At 36.8% G+C, this 15,150-nt stretch overlaps 1 protein-coding gene across 2 annotated transcripts in view; it reads left to right on the top strand.

The window, feature by feature from the left end:
* The window catches only part of EXOC4 (exocyst complex component 4), an 821,125-nt gene that overhangs the window by 114,920 nt on the left and 691,055 nt on the right, over positions 1-15,150 (top strand). For both annotated transcript variants that reach the window (XM_003261356.1, XM_030825691.1), the window contains one exon: positions 7,257-7,431. In XM_003261356.1, coding sequence (XP_003261404.1) covers positions 7,257-7,431 — 175 coding nt within the window. The remainder of the gene's footprint in view (positions 1-7,256; positions 7,432-15,150) is intronic.

A 15,150-nucleotide genomic window follows, 5' to 3' on the forward strand; every position in this document is an offset into this window, starting at 1 on the left:
TCTTTCTAGCCTTGGCTTCCCTAGCATTATAGAGTACTAATATCACTTTGTCCTCTCTTCTAAAACACTTTCCCTGTTTTCTAACACCCCTAAAAAGGGACAGTCTCCAAAACTGTGTTCTCTGTTCTCTTATCTCTGAACTTCAGTTTCCTTGTCTATAAAATGGGGATAAGGTAGTACCTTCCTTATAGGGCTGTCCTAAGGATGAAATGAGATATAATCCAAGTAAAGTACTTAACACAATGCTCAGCATGTTGTGAGTAATTAGGAAAGAATGGCTGTTATGAGCATAGTTCTCCTTTTTGTTGCTGTCAGGATTTCATTGTCATTGTCACTGATACTTCATTTGAGTCTTACTTTCTTAGGGATCTCCTCCATTATGACAGGTAGCTAACCACCTGCCCCTTGTAGAAGAAAGACCCCAGATCATCATCTTTCATCCCAGACTTCTGCTCGTATTGCCATCCTGCATTGCTCATTCTTTTACTCATGAACTCATTTGCCCTCAAAATTTGACTGTTTTCTCCATTCTGGACATTGGTCCATGTGTGTGTTGTAGGAGAGATGTGTTTACAAAGAACCATAAAATAGGGATTCTGCCTTCACTTTCTGGCCCAGGAGGCCATGCATACCTGTTTTGTCACTTCTCTCAGTTCATTGTAATATTTTGTTTGGAGGGACCGTAGAATCACAGAGGAAAGAGAGAATTGGTTCTTACTCTGTGGATTAGGCCTCTTTTGGTTATAAGTGCCAGGAATTGAAATCACCTAACTTAATCGAAGAGGGGCTTTTTATTAGAATGATACAGAATTATCATATGCAATATACGCAGGACTTTACTAATCAAGCTGTGAGAAGGAGAGGGATGCAGCTGGGCCTTAGGAACATCCAGAGTATCTCTTATCTCCTTTCCTTCCCTCTAGATGGTAAATGTTACAGATACAGGAATTAATTCATTGTTACTTTTAATTTGCTTTTTTTTAAGTGTTACATTCATATATATTTTTGTATGTAGCTCTTACAGTCAATTTCTGAGGAACCTGAAATTTCGAGAAGTCTATGATGTCTTGAAAGTCCCATGTCTATTTAGTAGAGAGCTGGTATTCAAGTCCAGGTTTCTAACTGGCATTTATACCACATTGCCATCCAGGATTAATATTTTCTTTCACTAACTGTGATGCTGCATTGAGTATTACTACATACTGTTCTGTGGCTTTAGAAATAACTTGTGAGAGAGGGGTATGTGTGTTATTTTTTTCTGAAGGGTAGAAATTGCAATTAATTGAAATTAAAACCTCAAAAGTTCTTGGGCTTTACTAATTCAATTCAGCTTAAGGAATCATGAGGTATTTTAATGATCTTGCCTGCTCTTTTGTCTTTTTTAGATCAGTGGTGAAAACCTTGATCCCAGCAGGATGTAAGCAACTGAGCTAGCTGCAACATAATGTTTTATTTTTTTTATTTAATATTTTGTGGTTGGAGTGGGGCAGGGAACGATTTCAATGGGGCATTGTGTTTTCATCCTTAGTGTGTCTGCAGCTAAAGGCAAACAACTCTTTCTCAATCTTGTGGGCAGTCGGAGAGTGTATATAAATATTAACAACATATTTCAGTTTATTTCTGGTAGCTTTAAATTGGGACAAGCTAGTGCAGATTTACATCCTGTTTATGTGAATGATTCCTAATCTCTTTTATTCTTTGCTGCATCAGAGGAGCGTCGTCTTCCTTTCTCCTTTTCTTTTTAAAGGAGTGTACATGCTGGTGAGGGACAATGTATGATTGACTTTGGTTTCTTTTTCCTTATTAGTCATTCACTGCTTATCCCACTACTGAGTTCCACTCAACGATCCATTGAAACCCTTCTTGTCAAGGTCACTGGGGACCTTAAGTTGTACATTTCTCCCTCTTAGCCTTCCCATAGCCTTTGACTCTGCTGGTATTCTCTTCTCTTTGGTCCTCTGCAATGTTCCCTGGCTTCTTTCTTCCTCTCTAGTTACTTTCTAACCATCTTTTTAATGATACTCTTTCCTGGAGTGTTGGTCCTGGACCTCACTTGCTTTTCTTATTCTGCATATTATCCCCGAGTGATCTCATCTCCTCAAATATTTATCACTTTTAAAATTTCCAGTATCATTCTCTCTGCTGAGCTCCAGACTTGCATATTTGACTACCTAAGGATATAACACCTTAAACTTAACATATCCAGATAAAAACCCAGCATCTCTCCTTCTATAGATTTCTTTTTTTTTTTTTTTTTTTTTTTTTGAGACGGATTTTCGCTCTTGTTGCCCAGGCTGGAGTGCAATGGTGCAATTTGGCTCACCCAACCTTTGCCTCCCGGGTTCAAGCAATTCTTCTGCCTCAGCCTCCCAAGTAGCTGGGATTACAGGCATGCGCCACGACGCCCAGCTAATTTTGTACTTTTAGTAGAGACGGGGTTTCTCCATGTTGGTCAGGCTCCCGACCTCAGGTGATCTGCCACCTCGGCCTCCCAAAGTGCTGGGATTACAGGCATGAGCCACTGTGCCCGGCCTCCTTCCAGATTTCTAATTTCACTTTAATTCTCTCTCCCCCCCAACCTTCCCGCCCCAAAAGCATAAACCAAAGAGTATCTGAGACAGGTCTCAATCAGTTTAGGAAGTTTATTTTGCCAAGGTTAAGGACGCAGCCATGACATAGCCTCAGGTCCTTACGAAATGTGCCCAAGGTAGTCAGGGCACAGCTAGTTTTTATATTTTTATTTTATACATTTTAGGGAGGCATGAGACATCAACCAATATGTGTAAAATATACATTGGTTTCGTCTGGAAAGGTGGGGCAAGTCAAGCGAGGAGGGGCCTCTGGGTCATAGATAGAGACAAACGGTTGCATTCTTTTGAGTTTCTGATTAGCTTCCAAAGGAAGCAATCAGATACGAATTAATCTCTGTGACCAGAGAGATGACGTTGAGTTCTGTCTGTTCTTTGTCCATGAGGAATTTCTGTGTGGACAAAATGTGAGGGAGTTATGTAGCTTTTTAAAAAAATCTTGGTAGCTATTTTTTTAAGGAATAGAACGGGAGGCAGGTTTGCACTAAGCAGTTCCCAGCTTGACTTTTCCCTTTGGCTTAGTGATTTTGGGGTCCCAAGATTTATTTTCCTTTCACACGGGAAAGGTAACCATTCTCCTCAGTGTTGCTCAAGCCAGAAATTCAGACAAAGGAAACCTGAACCTTTCCCTGTCTTTAGAATTGTACCATTACCTCAGCTAGTTCTGTGCATTTTCTAATTCGATTTTTCCAGCAGTGTTGTGAGTCTCTTAGAACAGTTATTAATTAATACTTTAGCTTTGCAGACAGGGACACTTGGAGAAGTTGGGAGAATTTTTTTTATAATGAAAGATGTAGGAAGTGTCAGTGCTGGGAAAGAATGGAAATCTGTTGTTTCTTACATGTTACTTAAGAAGGAGAAAGAAATAAAAAACCAAGTGAACTAAAAGAGAAAAGTTGATGTCCTCCTGGTAGTAAGAACGTAAAGGAATCAGCTTTCACAACACCTCGCTTTTTGAGACGCCAGGTTTCATTTTTCACTGTTTTATGTATTTCCTCTTCACTGCTAGAGAGGTGTTGGTTCTTCACTCTCCCCACTCAGAGCCATAGCTGCTGTTCTTTTAACAGCTATATTGAGGTATAATTCACTGCTGCACAATTCACCTATTGAAAGTATACAATTCATTGGTTTTTAGTACATTCAGAGTTTTGCAACCATCACCACTATCTGGTTCCAGCATGTTTATGTCCTCCCTAAAATAAATCCCGTATACTTTGTCAGTTCCCACCCACCCCCAGCCTAAGGAGCCACTAATATATTTTGTGTCTCTATAAATTTGCCTATCCTGAATATTCTATATAACTATAATCGTATATGGTCTTCTGTGACCTTTTTTCACTTACCATAGTAACTTCAAGGTTAATTCCAATTGTACCATGTATCAGTACTTCATTCCTTTTTATGGCCAAATAATATTCTATTGTATGAATATACTGCATTTTATCCATTTATCAGTTGATGGATATTTGGATTGTTTCCACCTTTGGGTTGTTGCGCGTAACACTGCTAAGGACATCTGTGTACAAGTTTTTGTGTGCACGTATGTTTTCATTTCTCTTGGGCATATAGCTAGGAATGGAATCACTGGCTCCATATGGTAACTATGTTTAATGTCTTGAGGAACTGCCAAACTGTTTTCCAAAGCGGCTGCACCATTTTACATTCCCACTGGCACTGTTTGAGAGTTCCAATTTCTCTGCATCCTTACTGATACTTTTTATTGCTTTTCTTTTTGATTATAACCATCCTAGAGAACTGAAATTCTAGCTCATTGTGATTTTGATTTGCGTATCTCTGATGGCTAATGATGTTAAGCATCTTTTTGTTTGCTTATTGGCCATTCATATATTTTCTTTGGAGCGATGGATATTTAAATCCTTTGTCCATTTTTAAGTTCAGTTGTCTTTTTATTATGAGTGTAAGATTTTAGATTTGTCTTTTATCAGATTAATGATTTACAAATATTTTCTCTCATTTCGTGTATTGCCTTTTTACTTTCTTGATGGTATCATTTGAAGCACAAATATTTTAAATTTTGGTGTCAGAGCTGTGGGTTTTATTAAATAATATGCCACCATTGTGCTTCGGTAAGGCGGAAGAGAGCTTTCCTCTTGTTAAAATGGCTGGAGGTCGCAAAAAAGGTAGAGCTGCAAGTTCCTGGCTACTATTACACCTCCTTTCCTTCCTCCCTGTGTAGCCTGTCCTGTGACTATGATGGCCACACTATAGGAACAGGCCTGTTTTGGCTTTGAGCCTCCAGGAGTGGCAGAAGCTGGAACTCTGTCAGCATTTTATTAAGAGATTGCTATTTCCAAGATGTTAATAGATACTGTGAATCTCATCTTACACCTCTATTCTCTACTGGGTTTTTTTTTTTTTTTCTAAATGTAGCGCTGTTCCTGGCTACTGAGCAGCTCTTGTCCTTGACTGACAGCAAGGTATGCAGTTGTGGAACTCATTGGCCCTGGAGATAACCAGATAACAGCACCCCTAACAAGAGGAGCCACTTTTCCGTTAAAACTTTGCTGCTGGTTCACAATCCTGTATCTAGAACTTCATGCCATTGGGACATTAGACACCAGTGTGCCTCAGGCATCTGAATGTCATGGATCAATATGGTTTCAAACCATATTTTGAATACCCCAACATTTACCTTAACATACATTAAGTTTTAATTTTCTCCAGTAAGGACATTTGGCAACGTAACTGCCATTCATGGCAGAAAATAACTCAGATTTTCCTATCAAGAGAGTACAAAAGATGTAATGTTAAATAAATTTACCTTTGTGAAGAGTCAATATATTATTCCTACTTTGCTATCCACCACTCAAAAGCATATTACAGTCTATAGATTCATATTTGAGAACCACAGTCTTACATACCTAGGATAAATCTTTGTTGGAAAAGTAGAACCTTCACTTAATCAGGTATTTACTGATTAAGTTACTGATCTGTATGATGCCAGATACCAGTTTTATACCGATTATTTCCCTGCACCACATTAAGTGTTTCAGTTGGTATGTTTAGACACATGTTTCTGTATTTTGTATGTATTTCTGCTAATATTTGAGTAGTTCTTCAATAACACAGATGAGAAAGAAGAATTATTTTAGATATACGTGAGTATAAATATGAATTTGACCTTTAAGGATTAAAAAGAATCATCAATCAAAAGGTAGAACGGCTTCTATTTATAAATACAATGTGTAACTTCTGGATTATGTATGTATAGTCTAGGCTGGGAGTACTATATAAATTCTATTGATTTTGTCTCATCTGAATTACAATGTCAAATAGATACTAGGGTTTTACCATAAGATAGTTATGGGCTGTCTCATTGGCACATTAATTACAGTAATTGGGCAGTAAAGAAGCCATAGGAATAGATAATAATGCTGTACGTTTTGATGAGATTGTAGTTATAACCCCTTATTTATGGTAATAAAACCTTGTTAATTGGCACTGCTGACAAGCTCTTTTGCTTTCCTTTTCAACTTTCCAAGTTGGTTTATCAGTCTATTTAGGAATTAGAAGCTGAGAGCCACAAAATATACAATAAAGCTCACATTGCAAGATGTTCTGTACTTGTTCATGCTATAGACATTGAATTCATTCAGCAGTATTTGCTAATTATTGTTCCAAGTGCTCTTAAGTATTCAGAGATGTATAAAGCAGTGCCTACTCTGAAAGATTAATAATGGAGAAGTGAGGTAAAGTATCTATATATAAAGAAATATGACTGACATTTATTGAGCAACATATGTGAGGCTCATGTGATAAGTTCCTTAAAAGCAGGACAAAAGAGTATACAAGTTCAGAGGAAGAAAAGATGATTCCAGGCCTGTGTGATCATTGAAACTATAAGTCTCAGTGGTAGAGGAATTACTTTGCATCTATGACATAAATCTTTGAGCTATCTCTAAAGATACATCTACATTGTAGAACCGTAGTGAGAGGTAGGTGGCTAAATGTACTGACATGGAAATCAACTTTTGTTCTAGGCTTAGCTGCACTGCAACCTTATTTTGTGTCCTTGAGTATATAAAATTGATGTAATAATATGTGTCCAGCATATCTCACTATGATGAATGAGATAATGTGGATGCCTGAGGTTCTCCCTGTGGTGAAAGTCAGATTGCTTGGCAGGTGTATATTTTTTTTTCAGGCAACTCACGCCATACATTTGGATGGTAGTAAGCATAGCTATCCATGACTAAATGGATTAATATCCTTATCAAAGTGTCTAATTTATTGCTAGGGAATAGCATATTCTGTGTAACATCTGAGCTGTTGTCTGAAAAAATTACATGAATTCCTTGGAGAAGCTGTCTGTGTGAATACATAGTAGTAGTATTGTAATCTGTGAACTATGTTAAAAAGGCAGTATATGTTTATTGAGATGCTATCGCTGGTTTAGGGGCTTTACAATTGGTTTTAAAATTCTTACATCATTTCCATTTTATAGGAGAGGAAACTGAGGCTTAGATAAGTTTTTAAAAGTTGCTTAGATAATACAGTTGTTTGAATTCACATCTGCTGAAATCTAACGTTAATGCTGTTTGCATTATAGAATGCTACTTTAGTTTAATGTTTTTCTTGCAGGTCACTGTAAGCCATTTATCTGCATGTATGTATGTGTAAATGTTATTTATTTGTTTACGTCACTAGGTTGCTTCTAGAACTGCTGGAGTTACTGTTTGACAAGTTTAATGCTGTAGCCACTGCACACTCTGTGGTCCTGGGATACCTGCAGGATGCTGTAGTGACTCCACTGACTCAGCAGGAAGATATCAAACTGTATGATATGGCAGATGTATGGGTGAAGATCCAAGATGTTCTACAGGTAAGAGCCTTTTACAAAGGGTGTCATCTTGATTCAGAGTGACAGTTTAGAATAACAACAACAACAGCAACAACAAGCCACCTAAAACATTATCTTAAGAGTCATAAACAGGGTGAGAAAGTAATGCTTGCATTTGAATGTGATGTTGCTGATGGCATTAACTTCTGCCATCTTCAAAAAACTTTTTAACAGGCCGTGTGCAGTGGCTCATTCCTGTAATCCCAGTACTTTGGGAAGCCAAGGCGGATGGATCACCTGAGGTCAGGAGTCTGAGACCAGTCTGGCCAACATGGTGAAACCTTGTCTCTACTAAAAATACAAAAATTAGCTGGGCATGGTGGCAGGCGCCTGTAATGTCAGTTACTTGGGAGGCTGAGGCAGGAGAGTTGCTTGAACTCGGGAGGCAGAGTTTGCAGTGAGCCATTCATTGTACCACTGCACTCCAGCCTGGGTAACAGAGTGAGACTCCATCTAAACAAAAAAAAAAAACCTTTTAACAGACTTCTTTTTTTTTTTTTGGCAGACTTTAAAAATAGAAGCATATTCTCAATATGTGTAGTATCTGGCTTTCTGTTGTAGTATACTTTACTTGACTGGAATTAGTCATATATTAAGGTAAAAAACATTAAAATGTTCTTAAGCGTTATTTTATAAACGTACGTAGCTTAATTTTGTTGACTATTTCCTTACAGTCAACTTTCGCATATGTTGGGTTACATGACAGAACGAGAGCTTATTTTGAGAGATGAGAATAGATCTGTGAGATATAAATGTATCACTTTGCTTGATTTGTTGAAGATTAGAGGAATAATATTATTCTTTGGTATGATGCTGCTGAAATTATATTTAGAAATTGTATTATATTTTTTTCTCCATATGTGAGCAAAATATATTTGATTTGGCCAGATGGAAATTAGAAATATAATTAAGAGTTAGCTGAAGCAAGTTTGACATAACTAAATAGAAGTAACTTAGTTAGATAGTATCTGCTAATATGAAAAAAATTAAGTATATGTAGGGAATTGGAAAATGGAACTGTGTAGGAATGAAATTACTTGCATGGCAAATAGGAGTCTTTGCAGAAAAAAGTAGATCATGAATGTAAATTATAGTCATTTTTAGAATGTAGTCATTTTTTAGAATGTAGACATGTTCTTGGTGGATTGAATGATTGATTCCTGGTTTTTCATTCATTAGACAACTTTTGGTACAGTGTATATGTTTTACTGCTGGTTCAGTAGAAATAATGGTGGTTCAGTAGAAATAATACTGGTTGAAACTTTTTACTGCTTTGTCAATTACCATGCCTGTAGTAGGTGCTTGGTGAATATTTGTTATTGAATAAAATATCTTTATGGGTTGGAGGCTGGTTATTTAACATTTTGCATGTTGATATGCTTATCCGTCCTATGTAAATAATGTGTGCCTTTCATATCCATGTTTAAGTATGAAAAAATGCTAGATAAAAAATAATTAGAATTAGGGACTTCTGTTTCTCGTCTTGATGAAGTTACCTTTTGCTGTAAGCAACTTAGGTAGTCAGCACAGTCAACTGAGAAAAAAGAACATACTAGGTGAGCTCTACCTTCATCCCTGCATCTTCCTCGTGAATACTTTCCAAACTGTTAGCCCTTTGGTCAGATATGAAGCTGTGTGTACATCACAAGGCTTGGCAGAAAACAACTACTGTGGGACTGTGAGCTGAATGAAGATTTCAGAAGTTGGAAACTTCTCAGTAGTGTTGGAGCTCAGACCAGCCAGTGTGGGGAAAGTTTGCTGAACATACTGTGCTTTCAGCTGTGACCTCAGAAAGGTCACACCTTATGAGTAGGGCTATTCTAGGAGTAGAAGACAGGCTACTATAGATATCATACAGTAAAGCCCCAAACCAAGCCTCTATTTTATCATCTTGATCCACCTGTAAATTCATTGTCTGATAGAACAAAACTCTCTCTAAAGTAAGACAACATAATTCAGTTTCTCAGTAACAAAGCACCTGCAATGTCTAGCGTAGAATTATTATGCTTGTTAAAAAGCAGGAAAATGTGACTCTTAACCAGAATGAAAAAGTTGATAGAAATAAATATCTAAAATGAAAAATCCACCAGGGAGTAGTGGCTCACGCTTGTAATCTCAGCACTTTGGGAGGCCGAGGTAGGTGGATCATTTGAGGTCAGGAGTTCAAGACCAGCCTGGCCAACATGGTGAAACCCTGTCTCTACTAAAAATACAAAAAAATTAGCCGGGCGTGGTGGCAGGTGCCTGTAATCCCAGCTACTCAGGAAGCTGAGGCAGCAGAATTGCTTGAACCCAGGAGGTGGAGGTTGCAGTGAGCAGAGATTGTGCCTCTGCACTCCAGCCTGGGTGACAGTGTGAGACTCAATCTCAAATAAATAAATAAATAAATAAATAATAAAATGAAAAATTCACCAGATGGATTTAGCTGCAGGTAACACACTGTAGAAGAAAGGATCAGTGAATTTGAGGACAGATCAATGTAAACCATCCAAATCAAAGCACAGAGAAGAAATAGACAAAAGGAAAATGAGCAAAGCTATAATATCTTCAAGGATATTATGCAGCTTAACAATTATGTGGTTTACAGGTACAGAAGGAGAGAGGACAGAGAGATTGGGGTAGAAAGATGTCAGGAGAAATAGTGACCAAAAAGTTTGAAATTTGTCGAGAAACATAAACCCACAGATGCAAGAAATGTAACAAATCCCAACCAAGATAAACACAAAGAAAATCAACAGATATGCACATTATGAAAACCAAAGAAAAAATTCTTAAAAATAGCCAGAGGAAGAAAGACACATTGCCTACAAGCAAACAATGATAAAAATTATCAGTGACATCTCATCAGAAACAATGCATCCAGAAGTCAATGTATCAATGTATGTCATTCTAAGAGTGTTGAAAAGAAACAGAAGTTGTCAATCTAGAATTTTGTATTACCGAAAATGTTCTTTAAAATGAAGCTGAAATAGAGACATTTTCAAATGAACTAAAACTTAAAGAATTTGTCACCACTAGACTTTCACTTAAAGAAGTTTTTCAGCCGTGCGCGGTGGCTCATGCCTGTAATCCCAGCACTTTGGGAACCCTAGGCGGGTGGATCACAAGGTCAGGAGTTCAAGACCAGCCTGGCCAAGATGGTGAAACCCTGTCTCTACTAAAAATACAAAAAAATTAACTGGGTGTGGTATCTGGCGCCTGTAATCCCAGCTCCTCCAGAAGCTGAGGCAGAGAATTGCTTGAACTGGGGAGGTGGAAACTGTAGTGAGCTGCGATTGCGCCACTGCACTCCAGCCTGGGCAGCAGAGCGAGACTCCCATCTCAAAAAAAAAAATAAGTTTTTCAGGCTGAAGGAAAATAATACCAGATGGTAACTTAGATCTACAGAAAAAAGTAAACAGGGCCAGAAATGGTGAATATGTGGACCAAAAAAAAAAAAAAATGCTTCCCCCCCGCATTTCTTGATTTTTTTTTTTTTTTAATTATTATTATACTTTAGGTTTTAGGGTACATGTGCACAATGTGCAGGTTTGTTACATATGTATCCATGTGCCATGTTGTTTTGCTGCACCCATTAACTCGTCATTTAGCATTAGGTATATTTCCTAATGCTGTCCCTCCCCCCTCCCCCCTCCCCCCACCCCACAACAGTCCCCGGAGTGTGATGTTCCCCTTCCTGTGTCCATGAGTTCTCACTGTTCAATTCCCACCTATGAGTGAGAACATGCGGTGTTTGGTTTTTTGTCCTTGCGATAGTTTACTGAGAATGATGTTTTCCAGTTTCATCCATGTCCCTACAAAGGACATGAACTCATCATTTTTTATGGCTGCATAGTATTCCATGGTGTATATGTGCCACATTTTCTTAATCCACTCTATCGTTGTTGGACATTTGGGTTGGTTCCAAGTCTTTGCTACTGTGAATAGTGCCGCATAAACATACGTGTGCATGTGTCTTTATAGCAGCATGATTTATAATCCTTTGGGTATATACCCAGTAATGGGATGGCTGGGTCAAATGCTATTTCTAGTTCTAGATCCCTGAGGAATCGCCACACTGACTTCCACATTGGTTGAACTAGTTTACAGTCCCACCAACAGTGTAAAAGTGTTCCTATTTCTCCACATCCTCTCCAGCACCTGTTGTTTCCTGACTTTTTAATGATGGCCATTCTAACTGGCGTGAGATGGTATCTCACTGTGGTTTTGATTTGCATTTCTCTGATGGCCAGTGATGATGAGCATTTTTTCATGTGTTTTTTGGCTGCATAAATGTCTTCTTTTGAGAAGTGTCTGTTCATGTCCTTTGCCCACTTTTTGATGGGGTTGTTTGTTTTTTTCTTGTAAATTTGTTTGAGTTCATTGTAGATTCTGGATATTAGCCCTTTGTCAGATGAGTAGGTTGCAAAAATTTTCTCCCATTCTGTAGGTTGCCTGTTCACTCTGATGGTAGTTTCTTTTGCTGTGCAGAAGCTCTTTAGTTTAATTAGATCCCATTTGTCAATTTTGGCTTTTGTTGCCATTGCTTTTGGTGTTTTAGACATGAAGTCCTTGCCCACGCCTATGTCTTGAATGGTATTGCCTAGGTTTTCTTGTAGGATTTTAATGGTTTTAGGTCTAACGTAAAGAATTTTTAAAATTTCTAGGTCAAAAACAATCATAGTGTATGTGGGTTTTATAATATATTTTGGAAGGCAATATATGACAATAATTACACAAAAGATGGGAGTAGAGTAAATGATACTATGCTGTTGTGAATTTCTTACATAATTCATGAAGAGGTACAATGTTTAGGGTAGCCTATCATAAGTTAAGGATGCGAATTTCAATCCCTACGGCAAACATTAAAATTCTAAGGTAGATACATAGCTAAGAAGCCAGTTGAGGGTTGAACAGTGAATTGTGAATTGAACAGTGAATAAGTATTTGATTAATTCAGAAGAAAGGAAAGGAGGAAAAAGAACAAGGAAGAAATAAACTATGAAAAACAAAGATAGGATGAATAGAACCCAAAAGCAAGATGATAGACTTAGCACCAAACATATCAATAATTACATTAGATATAAATCGACAAGATACTCCAGTTGAAAGACAGAGATCATACTGGATTTAAAAAAAACCAAGACCCAACCATGCTGTTTGAAGAGATGCATTTTATGATATTTTATTACTTAAAAAATTTTTAAATAATTTTAAAATTGTAGAAAAGTTGTGAGAATAAGAATAGTACAAAGAGCCATATACCCCTTTATTTGGATTCAGCTGTTCTTAATGTTTTACCACTTTTTTCCTGTTTTCTCTGTGTATATATGGACACACACATGCATTTTTCTTTGAAAAATGGACAGCAAGTTATCTACTCTGCTGTCTATATTCTTGTTTTGTCAACTGACCCAGTAATGTTCTATATAGCAGTATTTTTGCCCCTCCAGTAGAGAAACCAGTTTAGAATCAGGTATTTCATTTAGTTGTCTTTAAACTTGAACATTTATAGTCTTTTTTTTCTCCTTTCTGATAGTGGCACTTTTGAAAAATATGTATCTCTCCCCTTTTAATACAAGTTTCTCATTTTGGGTTTAAAAGATACGCTTTAAACATAAGATTAAACGTATGAGAATGGAAAGAGATAACCATGAAATACTAATAAAAATAGCTAGTATTACACAAATACATCAGACATTTTTAGAATATATAAATGTAATTATTTGTATTATAGTACTTATAACATTTAGAACTTGAATACATCAAGGCCTAGAAAGTATGTTATGGACTATGTAATTTTACTTATGCAAGGTCATAAAATGCTTTCTAAGTTTTTACGACCCCCCCATCTTTGGCTTTTACTTATGTTCTGAACCGAAAACAATTATTAAATCTGTTAGGATCCTAGTTAGAATACTTCCATGAGGAATTAGTTATGATAATAAACAAAGATATCATGTCTTCCCTAACTCTGCTTACTTTATAATTGTCAGATGTATATAATTCCTGTACAGCTGAAAACGAAACCCATTATTTCATAATAAAAATGATTGTAATGAACTAAGCAACTTTAAATTCCATCAGATATTAACAGGTGAAATTTACAGATTAAAAATAGGCTTTTCTGGCTTATTAAATGAGTTATACGTTTCATACATGTAGTTTAAAATGAGTGTTTTGGCCGCATGCTCTCACTCATAGGTGGGAATTGAACAATGAGAACACTTGGTCACTGGAAGGGGAACATCACACACTGGAGCGTGTCGTGGGGTGGGGGGAGGGGGGAGCGATAGCATTAGGAGATATACCTCATGTAAATGACGAGTTAATGGGTGCAGCACACCAACATGGCACATTTATACGTATGTAACAAACCTGCACGTTGTGCACATGTACTCTAGAACTTAAAGTATAATAAAAATAAAATAAAATAAAATAAAATGAGTGATTTGGGGATTCTGTCTTTAAGTTATGGAATGAGTTGTTTAAACAGCTTTATTGAAATATAATTAACATGCTATAAAGTTTACCTATTTAAAGTGTAGATTTCAGTGGTTTTTTAATTATGTTTATGGAGTTGTACGACCATCACAATCATATCATTTTAGAACATTTTCATCTATGCCAAAAGAAACCTTGTATCTATTAGCAGTCACTCCTCATATCCCACTCCCTTTACCTCTAGGCCTAGCCTGTTAGGTACTGATCTACTTTTTGGAAATGACTTATTTTTATCATGGATCCATGATCTTTATTTTTTTATTTTTCTAAAATATGGATCCTTGGAAATTTTATAGTTTAAGAGAAAGTAGACAAGATGAATTTAAGACACTAAAAGAGGTATCAATTATGTGTTATATCTGTCAGAAACTTGTAGTCTCCAAATTAATTATACACTTGGCAGTGCTGTTGCTATTCCATGTTAATGCATACATGTACCAATGGCATAAGCTATTTGACAGAGAAAGAACATAGAACTGAAACTGTTCTAATGAAAGGTGAGAGGTCTGACATAGAAATAACATTTTATTTCATGTATTTTGTTTAATTGCTCTGAGGCCAAGATATGGCAGTGTTCTTTGCATTTTTGCTTACTTTTTCTTTCCGCATTTTTCTTCACCTCTTAACTATGTACTTTTCTGCCCTTATCTTTTTTCTTAAGCGTGTTTTGGAAGAATGGCCTTAGTCATGACTTGAGTTAATCTGTTGATTGTTTCTTAACTATCTATTCTACTCATCTTTATTATTGTCCTATAAATTTGAGCATAGAGCATTTTTGAATAAGAGGTTCATATAAATATTTTAATTTGTAATTGCTATGCAATAAGAATTGTTATATAACTTTTAAATTATTTTCAGATTTCCATGTTTTCTAGTTCTCTCAGAATTCTTTCAGGTTATACAGTACTGAGTAATATTAAACTATATACCCATCAATAAACTAGATGGCTAATGGCACAGACACACAGATGGACTAATGTTGCTGAATGTAAGAAGAGTAGTAGATGTAATATGTAATGTTATTATTCTGAGACATGTTGAATGGCCCAAGAAAGGTTTTGGAGATTGATGATGAGTTGATCCTTGGAGGATTTGTAGAGGTAGAGGAGATGGGAAATGGCACTCCAGGTAGGTGGAAAGGCTCATGAGATAATGTTTGCAAGTGGCAAAAAAGGAATGAATAGACAAGGATATTCAGGGATAGGTAAGAAGAAGAGT

The sequence above is a fragment of the Nomascus leucogenys genome, chromosome 13 (genome assembly GCF_006542625.1).
Source record: "Nomascus leucogenys isolate Asia chromosome 13, Asia_NLE_v1, whole genome shotgun sequence".
Lineage (NCBI taxonomy): Eukaryota > Metazoa > Chordata > Mammalia > Primates > Hylobatidae > Nomascus > Nomascus leucogenys.